The 15095-nt window shown below is 36.8% G+C and overlaps 1 protein-coding gene across 1 annotated transcript; it reads right to left on the bottom strand.

Moving 5' to 3' along the window:
- Positions 1–3172: 3172 nt before the first annotated feature.
- Positions 3173–12605, bottom strand: LOC106778234 (glycine-rich protein DOT1-like). The gene is made up of 4 exons (XM_014666179.1): positions 12532–12605; positions 11705–12445; positions 11352–11522; positions 3173–3287 (listed from the first exon to the last, which is right to left on the bottom strand). Exons 1-4 carry the CDS (start codon positions 12603–12605, stop codon positions 3173–3175), a joined length of 1101 nt encoding a protein of 366 aa, XP_014521665.1.
- Between the last annotated feature and the right edge of the window lie 2490 nt (positions 12606–15095).

Below are 15095 nucleotides of genomic sequence, written 5' to 3' on the forward strand. Positions count from 1 at the left end.
ATATATATATATATATATACATATATATATATATATATACATATATATATATATACATATATATATATATATATAATAAAAACTGATTTCTTTTTTCTATATAACTTCAATAATATTAGATACTTTATACTTGTAACAAAAATTAAAAAGTTCTTAAAGTTGGTCACACACATGTAGCATAATTAAGAGTGTCAACAAAAAGATAAAGGTTAATCAATCTTCTACGATTTTACTGTGACATCAGTTACAAAGGGTAATACTATTTGTTGCTGAAAATAGATAATTGTTGCTAGTTATTGTAAAATAAAAAAGGAAAAATAAATAAACAAAATTGTTTAATGGTGTGTGGATTAAGTAAATGCAAATAATAATTTATTTGACAAATTTGAAATTTTTTTAAACAAAATGAATTGTTCATACGAAAAAAATTTAAGAAAAAATATTGGTTTAACTAAGTTTAAAGTGCTTATAAATTTTAAAATTTTCAATTGAGTCTTTATTTAAATTTTATAGTCTATTGAGTTCTAAAAGTTTAAAAAAAATCATGTCTCTATTTTATATTTTTCTATTTAATTAAGCGACATGATTATTATCTTATTCTGTCGCATTACTTAAATGCTACATTTTTATTGTGTTGTATAATTTTATAATTTTGGAATTCTATAATTATATAATTCTATTTATATAACTTTATAGTTATATAATTATGTAATTCTACAAATCTTATAATTAGAATCATTTATTCTTGTCATCATTGTCTAACAAAAGTATTATCAACATTTTAGAAAAGTGACAAACTAGCTACAAGTCACACACATAATTAACACAAAAATCTAACGACCAAAAATCAATTAAAAAAATTTAAGTTTTTGAGAACTTAATAGATTCATTTCAAAATTATCAAAACTTTGAACAATTAACTAAAATAATAGAATTTAAAATTTACTAAAAAAAAATTACAACTTTACAACTATTATGTGTCTCTTTACTATAGGAAAATGAAAAAAAAAAATAAGACACACAAAAGAGAAGTTGTAACACCTCCTTGAAGTGTCTCAGAAAAATTTTCTAAATTAAACATTTACATTTAAAACCACAACATTTATTATTATTTCACAATAAGAACATCAGAGTTTTCAAGAGTAATTATTGTATTACAAACCAAATCTTAAAAGTAATTTAAAATTACAAACCACAACATTTCATAATTTAAAATACATATTTAAAAGTTACAAAAGAGTGTTTCCCAATGCATCCTCGCACTAAATGTTTCCAGTTTTACCTAAAACATCATCTACTCCCATATAACAACATGATGTTATACGATCATCGTAGACACACAAGTAGGGTGAGCTAACCGAATATAAAAAAACATAACATAAGTTACAGATAAACTTACAGACTTTGAACATTTAATAATATTATTAGTGTATTGATAGGATCATACTACCTATATGTGTAGCTTCGGACACTACTCACTTCTCATCTCTCACAGGTAGCTATTGGATCTATCTCGGTTTTTATCACATACACACATCTGATAGACATATACCAAAACTAGTCCCTCATATGGACTGCGGATAAGAGTCGTCCTATGCCACCACTTTGACATATCTCCCTAGTTCTTCAAGGACTTACGAGTAAAAATATTGGTGAGTAACATCCATTCATCAAGCACAATACTCAGCACAAGTCAGATACCCTTGGCGAGATATTTGTACCCTCTTGAAAAAGGAAAAGTAACAGGACACTACACGAAAAAGTGGAATTACATATGGCTAATTATATACGAATTTAAATCTGTATATAAATCAGGTATTATATACGAAACTTATATACTGATACCAGAAGAGACTTTATATACGGAATTTATATACAGATATTTATATAAGGAAAAATATGTATATAGATGTCGTATGTAACATTGGCCAGTGGTGGCAGGAAAATTACCTAAGGATATAGGATAATGATACTGATGAGTCGATATTTTCTTGACTTTACTTAGTTTATTGTGCTAGAATTAATCAGGGAATTGTGCTTAAATGTCCGGTATTTTCCTGTTTCTGCTAATTGTGCTTAATTTGACCGGAAATTCGAATTTTAATTAATTTGAATTTTCTGAGCTAATTATTTGTATTATTATTTTCAGGGAAAATTTTGGAAATATAATTTGGGACATATTGAGAGTTGTCACACAATTCAAGACTCTCCACAAAACAAGTGTGTTCAAGAAGGAGGGCACTATGGTCATTTTATTCCTTGGGCTTATGAAAAGGGGTGCAAACATTGAAAAAGGGGGTGACATGTAGAAGGAGAAGTGTGGTCACGGTTTGGGCTGGTCTTCACACGTTGCAGCACACAAACCCATGGCTTGCTCACCAGTCTGCTGCCACGTTCACGTGAACTCAGTGCAGTAGCTTTAAAGCATCTTGACACATCCAGCCTTGAGAGGCTGGGTTCAGCAGCTCCATCCAGCTACACACGTAGAAGCATCACGTTGTCCACCAAATGCATCCAGCACGTGATGGGCTCAAAGGTGAGTAGCTTATTATGCCCTGCAGCTTGGGATAGATCAGCGTACAAAGGGATGCAACAACCATATCTACATACGGTCCAAAGCTAGCAACAACGTCCAAGTGGTCACAGCCCAAGTCTTGCAACATGTGAAAGTGAAATCCAGCGTGGTGATGCAGGGGTGCAACCAGCAGCATTTGGAGAAATCTCCAAGGTCCAGCAGCTTCAACCCACGGTGCATCCAGCGTTGGAGAGGAAGAAGCCCAAGCACACAGTAGCATCCACACGGCAGTAGAAGGAGTGCATCATGCAACAACCCACATAACACTATCCAGGAGAGTCTGCAGCGGTGCACATGATGGATAAAAAGCAGCAGCATCACGTGTTGAAGAAGGAAAGAGTTGTCACTTCCAACGTCCACACGACCCAATGAAAGAGCTTGCTGCCACGGTTCAACTTTGAAGCAGCCCATGCAAATCAAAAGGCATCCAAATGCAACGTCCAACATGTGAAGAAAGGAGTGAGCAGCTAGATAAAAAAATTGCTGTAGCAGCACACTTCCAAGAACGTACTTGGCACACGTCCAGCTTAAGGAATTGCACACACCTGCTTGAGAAGCTGCATGAAGACACATGGCCTGGTCCAAAGAGAGAGCTGCTCATCCAAGCATCAACATCTTCACGGCAACAAGCCTACCAGCAGCTGCATCATCTATAGAAAAAGCAAGTTTGGGCAGCAACTTGGATAGCACGGCCCAACAATAAATTAAAGGGCTGCAACCGCAAATAGCAGCATGTCACAGAACTGATTATGGCCCAAACTGGCAACCTTCACGGACAAGCAACACGTTCCATTATATACCAGCAAGGCATCCAGCAAACGTCCACACGGTCCAGGCTTGGAGAGGAGGTGCATCCAGCAACAAAAGTCCAGCAAGCACTACACGTAGATGGCTGGATCTAGGAGAGAGCTGCAACAAAATGCATTTGGGCTGGGAAAGAGTGTTGTCGGGGAGAAGGAGGTCCAACTGCAGACGTGAATGTGAAGGCATAGTTGGGGCACAAAAACCTAGGGGGAGATATAAAAAAAGGAGAGCAGCCGCCAGACAGGGAGTGGACACTGTTACATTGGGGGAATATTGTTGGGAGAACATACGGACACCATGGAGGGATACGACTAGAAGATTCAACACTCTGCTTTGGACTTTTCTTTTAGTTTTTTTTTTTATTGAGCACATGTCACGGTGGGAATAAATTAGCAGTTGAAATCTTTTCTTTGTTGTTGGAAAGAGACACGGTGCATTTACATTTGTTTGCAGATGCTGATTTAAATTCTTAGTGAAGGAATTGATGTTCATTTAGTTTTCTTAGTTTGTTTTGGCTTACTTTGTTTTCACTAGGTAACTTAATGTTCATGAAATGAATTCAGCGTTGATCTTACTTTCACTTGTCAAGCATTTTTAATTTCTTGATGCCGTGATGAATCTTAGCTTATCTGTGCATTTGATTCCATCTTGCTAAATTGTCATATTTAAATAGATTGCAGACGCTTTTCTTTTATTTATTTATCTTGTTTTGCTTTAGGAAACACACACGCTCAAATTTATTTGGCTAGGATGTTTGCACAGAAGCAGATTACTCATGGATTTAGTCTGCACAGTTTTCAATGTGCAATTCATCATTTTACTTCTTAGCTCAACTTTGAATTTTAATAGTATTTAATTGCATTTTCATCCCTGCATTTTAATTGGTCAAGCAATTTAGCATTTTATTCTTTTATTCCAAGCTTCATTGTGCATTTAATGTTTTGGCTTAGTGTTGCATTTAGATTCTGATTTATCAATTTAATTTAAAGTTTCATTGTCTTTTAATTTCCTCCCATATTGATTGCACATCTTGTTGTAAGACCGTTAAATTTGCTGTTCTCGTTCATTATGTTGTTTGTTCTGTTCGATTGTGTTAATTTCGTTGTGATGTTAGCTTTAGTATTCAACCGTTTTAATTATGTTAGTTAGGTTTAAGTTCGTGCTTTAATTTAATTTAATTGCATTCATCTCAAACACTTTCGAACCCCCCCCACTGTGTGTTAAACCAGATTCTGAACCGCAGTTGGTCCTTGAGAGACGACCTAGGAGTCATTCCCTAGCTATACTGAACTTTAAAATGCACATGAAATTTGATTGGGCGGTGACAACCCATCAGATACTTAGACAACATTTTTTTGACAACATTTTTTTGACAACATTTTTTTGAAAACATTTGAACATCATTTACATGTCATTTTGTGATTGGTCCATAGTAGTGTTTATGATTATTATTATTGATTGTGGAGTAATTTTGGACCAATCACAGACTGACACGTAAATGATGTTCAAATGTTGTCAAAAAAAATGTTGTCTAAGTATCATTATTGAAGGATATATTCCTATGTAATTCTCATTAACCCAACGTGAGTAGAATCCATTATATTATATACGGATTTCAATAATATCTTTAAAAAAATATTATATTTTTGATTAATTAGAAGCTGAAACCTATGGAACCCTCGAGCTATCTCCCTCTCTCTCAAACCCTGGATTCCTTTCTCTTTCGAACCCGAGCTCTCACTGTCCCTCTCTCGAACCCGACCTGTCGCCGTCCCTGTGTCGAGCTATCTTCACTCTCCCCGTCCCTCTCTCCATCCACCTCCGTCGTGCTCTGGTTGTGTCTCATCTCTCTCTATCAAACTGTCTGTCGTGTTCCGGCGCTCACCAAGTAATGTCCTTGTTCGGTCGGGTGCCGTAGTTGAACACGAAGGAGTATCTTTATCTGGTAAGTAAACCCTAATCCTAATGCTTTCTTCGAGCAATCGTTAACTGGTGAAAATCGCGAGCCCTAATCTTGTTCTTTCTTTGTTTTATTTGACACATTTGTGGTTTGTGTCACAAGCCGTGGTTAGAGTGTTAGGAAACATCAATTGAGGCTAGTGTTTGGCGGTTTAAGAAGATTGTTAGTGGTATGTAGGACTGAGACATACCATTTGGAGTTGCGAAGGCCGTTAGTGAAGGAACCAAAGGTGAGTGAGTTCCTTTGCCTTTAAAGTTTCTTATATGCAGAAAAATTTGTTTGTACTGTGTTCTTTTGATTCATTTGCTTAATAATATGTTGTTATGACTTTTTCTTCTTCTGCCAGATTTAGATCCATGGTGATGTAACCGCCTTTGGTAATTTGCGTGTATTGAGAAATTGAATGTTTTTCTAATGTTTATAACACAATGCTTTTCTAATGTTAATTGAATGTTTTGGTAATTAGTTGTTCATGGGGATCCGTTAATTACTCAGTTTGATTCTTTGTGATGCGTGTGCATGAGGTGTCACATGTGTTAAGATGTTGATGGGCAGGATTGTGGTCAAGATATTTGCAGTGCTTTGTTAAATATTTCCAGTGCCTATGGTTATCATGAATCCTCTATAATATCTTTGCCCAACATTATTTTTGGCATGTGTCAATGGGGCCTATAAGTTGGAGAGAGTTGTAGAGCAATTGAAACACATATTTTTTTTCCTCGTAAAAGGATGTCCCAAGTAGGTCCAAACCCAATATCTCAAACACTACCATGCTGATAGAGATCATTGTTGACCATGCCCATCCATAATCATTTATTCCATCTTTTGTAATGGAGGTTTTCAACTAACTAAATTTAACAAACCCATATTTGAGCTAATGTTCCCACAACATCATTCACTTATTAGGTACCCAATTTGTAAAATTATAGCACCACTCTATAGGTTTGCACTTTGAGTTTAATTTAGCATTTAGTCCTAGTTGACATGCATTTAGGTATTTGTTCTTGTTAATGTACCAATTGGTTTTGTTGTTACTGTGTTTCTATGGTTTTAGTTTCTATCTGGTTAGCAGGGACCAATGTTGTATTAGTAAAGACCTATAGATCAAAATTGTAGCTCCTTTTATAAAAGGATAGGGACAAGTTGTTATTCTAAACTTGTTTATCATTGGCATAATCTTTTAATAATTGATTACACTATTATTTAGGTTCAGTTAAATCCTTTCAGGTAGCCCATAGCTATTATTGCCCTGCTACTCGAATTGCTTTCTTTTTGGGATGTAAAAAATTACTCAGAATATCTTCATTCTTGAGTCAACAATATTGGCCGGAACCACAACCTTAATTGCATCAAAAGTAAACCATTGTTTTGTCTAATAGTAAATAACAATCTAAAGCTTTGCAAACATGTATCTTTGAACTAACTTAAACCTTGTACTAGGTTATTGGCTAAACATAAGACCTAGAGTGACATCTTCGCTTGAGCAAAATTTCACCACCTTTTCATCTCACCTTTACTCATCATCAACCTCAATCTCTTTTGTGCATCACCTTTCGATATTAGTATTAACTCACATATTTAGATATGTATGATGAATCATCAACCCTTACTCATTTTCCTTTTTCATTATAAATGAAACAACTTCATAAGTTCTTGAACACCAAAGTTGCCCCTAAAGAACTTGTTGATGAAATAAAGGTACTAGCTGTCATTATATTGTGATACATTTTGGAACTGTAATTGAGAAATACTATATTTGTTCTTAAGAGGGGAAAGAAGAAGCAATAAAAAGGTTAATAGAATACATGCTTCTTGTGAGTTTCCTCGTTTATAAAGAACCCATGTTTACTTCTATTTTTCTTTTCAAGTACATTTTCAACTTTTCCCTAACAAATGAGAATAACCAGATTCCTCACAAACCATATGTTTCTCTCATCAAAATATTAGGTAGCTAGCTACAACTTGCAATGTCAATTGTGAATGCAACCAAACCCATCAGTAAAATAAGAGAATCATATCATATTATATATTATATTATATTATATTATATTATAGTTCATGTTGGTTGTGCACAAAACTAGTTGAGAAAAGGTACATACTTGAATTTAGAAACCTCGAAATTCCTTGAGTCTTTTTGTTTGCTTAAAGCTAGTAAGCCACATGACTAACTTATCCTATCCCATCTAATTAGCTTTTGAAAAGTTCATTGTAGCATATAAGTGGTAATTGCAACAGAGACTATAGATCCATGGTAGGGACTCATGAATCAAATTGATGTGTTATGATTAACCAATTATAATCCATGTGCCATAGACTCTACTATTTTTCTAGAGTAACCTCACTTTTTCTTCTTTCCCTTATGATGCTAAGAGTAGTTAGATTAAGATTCCAAAAGGGTCATGATTATGATGATACATATAATTTAACTCAAGTTGTGATGGTAACAGATGATGGGAGTTTTGAGATGAGAATTCACGTTAGAAAAACAATAACCATTAACTTTTTCTAGCAAACTTAAATCTGAATTTCTTTTGACACATAATAATGTAGACATAGTAGCAATATATCTTAGACTTTATCTGTTGATGAAATAAGATGGAAGTTGTTACCCATCTACGGGAATATTGGTAATTTAATAAAGAGATTGGGCCAGCCTTAACCTTTTTCCTTACTTTTTCTTTGGTTCCTTCCTAAGGGCAATTCAAAATGCAATTTATTTTTTGTTCCAAAAGGAATATTAATAATATGCAGAAACTGAATTATGCAGACAAACAATTTGAAACTGATAAGAATGATGAGGCTATTTTTTGTTCCAAAGCCACTTTCACCATACCCATATGTGATGTCTTACTTTCCTTCTATGCTAGTTTTTCACTTTCTGTGCTGATTACTCATGGTTGTGGTTGCCAATTTTCTTAGAACTTTGAAAGTTGCTACTAACACATTTTTCCTAGCAATCTTTTGAAGATACTATTATTGGCTGAAGTCTTCTGGAAAATCACAAAATTTTGCATTCTATTCTACAGGCCTCACTCATGATTTCATAGTTTCTAATACATCTGAATAGGACAGGCATTGCTTTTTTATAGATGTAGGAGTGGGAATGATAATCAAATGTCACACTACATTTTTGTAGTCACAAATATACCTCATTTGAAACATATATGGTGAATTATCTGTATACTACATGCTTCTGACAGTTTTCTCTCTGTGTTTCTTGAATTGCAGTATGCAGATTTCGTGAATCTTAGAGTCAATTGAGTGTTTCCACAACATATTTCATTTAAGGTGCTGATTCCATTTTTGAGAATCATAATTAAATGTTTTTTGTTTTATTCTACTATGATATTTGTTTATTTTTATGTTGAAATTTTATTGTGACTTTGATACAGGTGTTGAAGTGGTTGAGAAGTGTGGGGTACCTCATTGGGAAGGCATAAAGTGTTGCAGACTCAAGTAAAAGATCTATCAGAAACTGAAGCAAGCTATGTTTACTCCTGAGTTTTCCCATGTGTTGTTTTCTTTGTTCCTTGTGTGTATGGTGTAGATGTCCTGTGTCTGGTCTGATTTCTTAGAACTGTAGTAAGATGTGTTGATTAATCTGTTCTTTTATCATTAAGTGAAGAAAATTTAGGGAAGTAAGATATTATGTTCAAGATTTATGTAAATAGATGCTAATGAAACTTGACACAGTTGACAAATTGTCTCAACACTTAAATATGCTAATTAGGTGGTCTCAGATACGAATACCATATTAAAAGAGACATTGTTTATTTGGCTGATTTTCAATCTTTTGAAAGAGATATTTTTAATTCATCGGCTTAGAAAAACCATTTAAATTCATTTTTGTAAGGTTATTGAATCATGATTAAGGACGTGATGCGAGGTAAACCTTTAAACAATGATTAATCTGATACAATTTCTGCATTCTAGAAAACTATTGATCTAACTTTTTCTATTCGACATTGATAGCTTTTTATTTTTAATGAGTGTTCAGAAAACACTGGTGTTGACAAATTGGCAAGTGTACCAAATCGTACAAGTAATATAAATGGTAAGACCAAGTATCGTTTTCCCAAGAGACTCGTATTGCTTCCTCGTTCGCGTGAATTAAAATAATAAGACTTGAAAAATAAAAATTAATAAATTGGATTTGAGGATAAAAATATTAACATGCAAAAATAAAGTTGATTCAATTGACAAACGAAAACAATGGATGAATGGATTCAATTGGAGCAGTTGTGTCTAGATTCAATTTAATCTGCTATAGCATTCACTTTGAATTTTAAATTGCTTGATAAATCATTGTTATCATAACTATTTTGAATGTGATTTCTGAATTTATGGGTTCATTGACTTGTTGAAATCTGTATTGAATCCTGATTGATCAGCTTGGTCCATTTGTTTATGCCCAGTTTCATTCACTGATTTGTTAACAAGGTTGCTCTTATCATAATCAGTTGTGTCTCACTTGTTGAGGAATCTAAATTTTGTTCTGTGCTTACGGTCATAACTCCTCTTGGATTGAATATATGCTTATTACTGAATGTCACCTAGCTGTTGCATCCCCATTTAGATATATAATATATCTGTTGTGCATGACATATTTGTGCATGAATTGATCTGTTTGGAGTAATTAAGCTCCAGCATCAGCTTGTTTCAATTGCTAAAGCATTATTCAATTTTAAAAATTGATTAAAGAACCTACTGTCCAATTCTGATTTGGTGGTTGAATTAATTAGGTGATTAGTTTTTGCATTGACTAACATCTAATATGAATCACGTTTACTTTCCATTTGCACTTACTAGATTTTGCTGAGATACTTTTGTAGAATGATGATCTGAACAGCTGGAGATAGCACCTGGAACAAAAAGGGAAGTTTTCTAACCTAGTCACTTCTGTTATGGCTGTATATTATACACCATTGGATATTCTGCATAGTTAGTGTGAATTTTTGGTGCAACATATTGCAATTGGAAGCCAAGAAAATTACTTCAATTGCACCAGCCGAGACAAAAAAGGAGGATTCTTTATCCTGTATCTATTTTCTCTTGCAATTTAATAGATAAGGAACACTGATCTAAACGGCGTTGTGCTCATCTGTAATTGTAGAAAATTGGTCAGGAAATTCCAAAGAGAGTTTATTCTAGAAGGTAGATAGGACTGGAAACTATCAACTGCAACAAAGCTCCGTACGTGATTTTTGGGCACCAGGACGTTGACAACATTGGGTCGTAGTAGATCCATGAAACAGCAACAACATCTCAAATTGCACTTTGAGAGTACAAGCACTTCTATTAGCTGCCAATATCAACAATTGCATACGTGAAGACCACGAGAAAGGGAAGTTCTTACTACCCTATAACTTTTTGTCCAAATTATTTGGTTAAGGGTGTCAGTCACAACAATTTTATTCCTCTGATTGCAGGATTGGACCTCAATAGTTTCGTGATATAGTCCAAGAGGATTAATAGCAAAGGCAGAAAGTTTATCATGAGATTTACGCATAAAGATGATCAAAAGTGGAGCACGTGAATGTGGGCACCAAAAGACCGTAGCATAGGATTTCAATTTTAGTTTTCTTTTGTTTTGTTTGTATTTGTAATGGGCTTGTGTTAGCCCACTGTTAGCCTAGCTTTGTGTTTTGTAAAAAGGCCTTTATAAAGTCCAAGTGCTTTGGAAGATTCCTTGGTGCTCTTCCAACTCTTAGCAACTTTATTTGCTTTCCTTATTTTAGCATAGTTTAGACTGGTGAGTGTGTCTTGTTAGCTAAACCTACAAGCCCCACCTTAGGAGTAGAATTTTATTTTACTTGTTTGCATGTGATTTTGAGTTTCATTTAGAGGCATAGGATTTATTAGAGCCCGATTGTATTTGTTTGTGTGTGAGTCAAGTATACTTTGCTTTTAGAAGTAATTTTACTTTAAAGAGTATTTAGTGAGTAGCATAAGACAAATCTGGCTACGACAAAACTTGGTACTTAAGTAACCCTAGTGGTTCACCTCTCTTACCTGGGATTTGTTAAGTGTAAAATCTTTAAACCGCCACCACTACCACCACCGCCGCCGCCGCTGCCACTGCCACTGCCACTGCGACCACAACCATCACCACCACATCCAACACAACCACAACCACCACCACCACCACCGCCGCCGCCACTGCCGTCGTCGCCACCACCACCACTAACACGAAAACAATTACCACCACTACCACCACCACAACAACAACAACCGCCACCGCCGCCGCCACCACCATCACCATTGACAGCCAGCGCACCCACCGCTACAACCACCACCACCGTCACGACGACGACCACGACCACGACGACCACCACTACCACCGTCACGACCACCACCACCACCACCACGTCGCTGCCACCGCCATATCCACTACCACCACCATCACCACCACTGCCACCACACCGTCATCGTCACCGCCGCTACCACCAATGCCACCACCGTCGCCGCCGCTGCCACCGCCTCCACCAACACCACCACGACCACGACCACGCCAACGCCGCCAACACAACCCAACCATAAATTCTGTTGCTGCCACTGCCACACCGCCACTGCCACTACCATCACCGCCATCCCCACCGCCACCGCTACCCCAACCACCAGCCCTACCGTCGCCGCCGCAACCCTCACCACCACCACCGTCGCCGCCACTACCACCCCCACCACCATAACCATTGTTACAGGCACCGCCGCCACTATCACCGCCACCACCACCACCACAACCACAAGCACTACAACCATTACTACCACCACCCCCACCAATAACCACCACCATCGTAGCCACCACCGTTGTAACCATCATTACAACCACCACCACCGTTGTCGCCTCAACCACGACCATCACCACCACTGTCCTACCACCGCCGCCGCCACCACCACCGCAACCACCCTCGTCACAACCGCCACTGCCACCACTACCAACACCACCAGAACCACCACCAACACCACCACCAGTACAACTACCACCACCACCTTCGCCACTGCCACTACGACCACAACCATCACCACTACATCCAGCACCACCACAACCACTACCACCATTACCCCCGCCGCCATTGTCGTCATCGCCGCCACCACTACCACCACCACTAACACGACAATGATCGCCACCACCACCACCACCACAAGAAAATACCGTCACCGCCACCGCCACCACCACCACCGTCCCACCAACCTAGCCACCGCCACTACCACCACCACCGTCACGACCACCGCCACTACCACTGATACAAGAAGGCCTAACACCATAGGACCCATAACAAGAGGGATGGCCAAAAAGTTCCAAGATGAGTATTCTCCCCAAGGTCAAATACTATTTGCTATTTTTGGATGGAAAATCGGGGAACAAGAAGATGTTGCAAATCTACCAANACATGGAGAAGGGTAAAAAGGCCATTTCTACACAAAGGGGGGGTATGCTTAGCTTTCCATAGGGCAGCATTAGTAATTGAATTTCCCCACATGTAANACTCATTTGTCACGTGCTTCACAAGCNTTTCTAGAAGGCCATCACCTTTTCCACATGCTTGAAAACGTGTAACTTGATCCAGCTTTTACGGATCACATTTTTTTCTTTGCATAGCTTCATGAATTCATCTATAAATTCATGNAAGCCTCACTTGTAAAACACTTTGGATTCTATGAGAAATTTCTNCAATTCTGAAATTCTTCTTAACTTAGCAAATGCTTGCCAAAGTCACTTCTTCTCTCAACTCTCTCCCACCTCTTAGCTTTCTTCCAACAATGGAGGCTGCCTGAAGCTAGGACCACACCACCTCCTTCTCTGCCACAACCAATTTTCCACAAAAACTCCACCAATTTCCGTTGCCACCTGCTGGAATTCCTTCTCTTCCAAGTTCCAGTTTCACGCACACAATGGATAGGCTTATCAAGTGGTATTCAGAGCTATGGTTCTGCATCACATTCCAGATAAGTACTGTTAAATTGCTTTATCCGTGTTGTGCTGTTCCACTTCTCAATTCACTGTTTCATTGAGTTTTTCTTTGATAAATCTGTGTGAGTGAGTCTTTGGTGATCATTCACATGTTCCTTAGTGTTTTCTCCACATTTTAATCGGTGCATATTGTGTATTTTTCATTCTATTCAGCTTCATCTTCATTTTTCCAGTTTTGTTACTGTCATGTGCAAGTTTTGCCGTTTTAAGTTTGTCATAGCATTGATTCTGTTCAGCAAGTGTGTGTTTCGTTTTGAATCAATTCAGTGCAGTGATAGCTCTTTATTTTGATCTTAAAAGCAACAAGACATTGTCTAGCTTTGATCACATGAGCTTAGCATTGAAAGTCAAATTTCTGATCTGCTGTTTGTGGTAAAAGATTTGTGTCAGAATTTGTTTCCAAATCTGGAAATACTGTGAAAATTTTGTTCAGTCCAGATCTGTGATGTTTGTTGATTGTAGCAAGTTCTTTTGGTGATTTTTGACTTGTTTCAAGTGTATACAAGTCAGTTGCATTCTTGAATCACAGAAACCATAGTTGAGTTCCGTGAATTCCCGAGAATACAACAGCAGAATTCTGCTATATCAGTTTCTGTATGGAAATTTAAAATCTGTGATTCAGAGGTGTGAGCAATTTGTTTAGATGGTTTGAACTGATGTTAACCACTTCAATAATTGAATTAATTCAGATCTGATGTATGGGAATTAAAGCAATCACGTTGCTGCACTAAATCTGTCATGAATTTTGTTCTGTTTTTGGTTGTATTTTTGAACTCTGCATCGTGTTCTAAACTTTGCAATTTCAGTAGGCATTCAATTTCTGCTAGCTTAATTTTCTAGAGCTAGTTCTAGATCAAATTCTTCTGAATTTCTTGTGCTTAAACCAATTTGAATCCAGTCAAGAATCAATTATTTGTACTGCTGCAGTTTTTATACGTTTTTCTGCATAATTTGGCAAGTGGAAGTGTGAAATTGCATAGTTGCTGGTTTTTGTGCATTTGGAACCTCAGAACCACTTTGTATGATCATTTAGAATGTGTCCAAACTGATTTTATGGTCAGATCTACACCAATGCACAAATTCACTATATCACTTCCTCATTTGGCTTGAATTCATTTAGTAGCATAGCCAATTTTCTTAAACAGNTGTTTTAGGGTGAATTGTTGAGCTAAACATCTGTTAAAAGTGCATCAAAACTGGTCGGTTACTGTTCATATGGTCAATTNTCAGATTGGCTTACAGTCCATGCTTGAATACCTCATTTTTGGTCACTTTTGGGAAGTGTCATAGCCAAATTCTGTTGTAGTTTGTTCTGTGAGTACTTAGCTACCTGCATCTATCCATTATCATCATATAAACTTGCTAGAAACCATCATACATCCTATTTCATAACAGTTAAGCATCAGTTTTAAATTTTTCCTGCCAATGGCCTTGTGCAGACAGTTTGAAAATACACTTAACATTGAGTTTTGATTTTGAGTGAGTGGATTGGCAAAAGCTGGGAGCAAAGTATCTATGTTTTCCTAACCATTGAGATTGAAAATTAACATTTGAAAGAAGCTTGAAACTCTCGCAATCCAATAGATAAAAGTCAGTAACAACAGAAACCATTATATGCAGTTTTCTTTAAGACATTCCATCAAACACTTTGCCAATTTTGGAGAATTCATGTAAAACTTGTATACTGCAGCATGTGTGTCTTTTATTGCTTTGTGAATCTGTTCTAGAGCTATTCTAAGATCCTTTTGTGTGCCAACTTTCATTGCAAACCGAATTAATTGCTT

Source organism: Vigna radiata, unplaced genomic scaffold, assembly GCF_000741045.1.
Source record: "Vigna radiata var. radiata cultivar VC1973A unplaced genomic scaffold, Vradiata_ver6 scaffold_247, whole genome shotgun sequence".
Classification (NCBI taxonomy): Eukaryota; Viridiplantae; Streptophyta; class Magnoliopsida; order Fabales; family Fabaceae; genus Vigna; species Vigna radiata.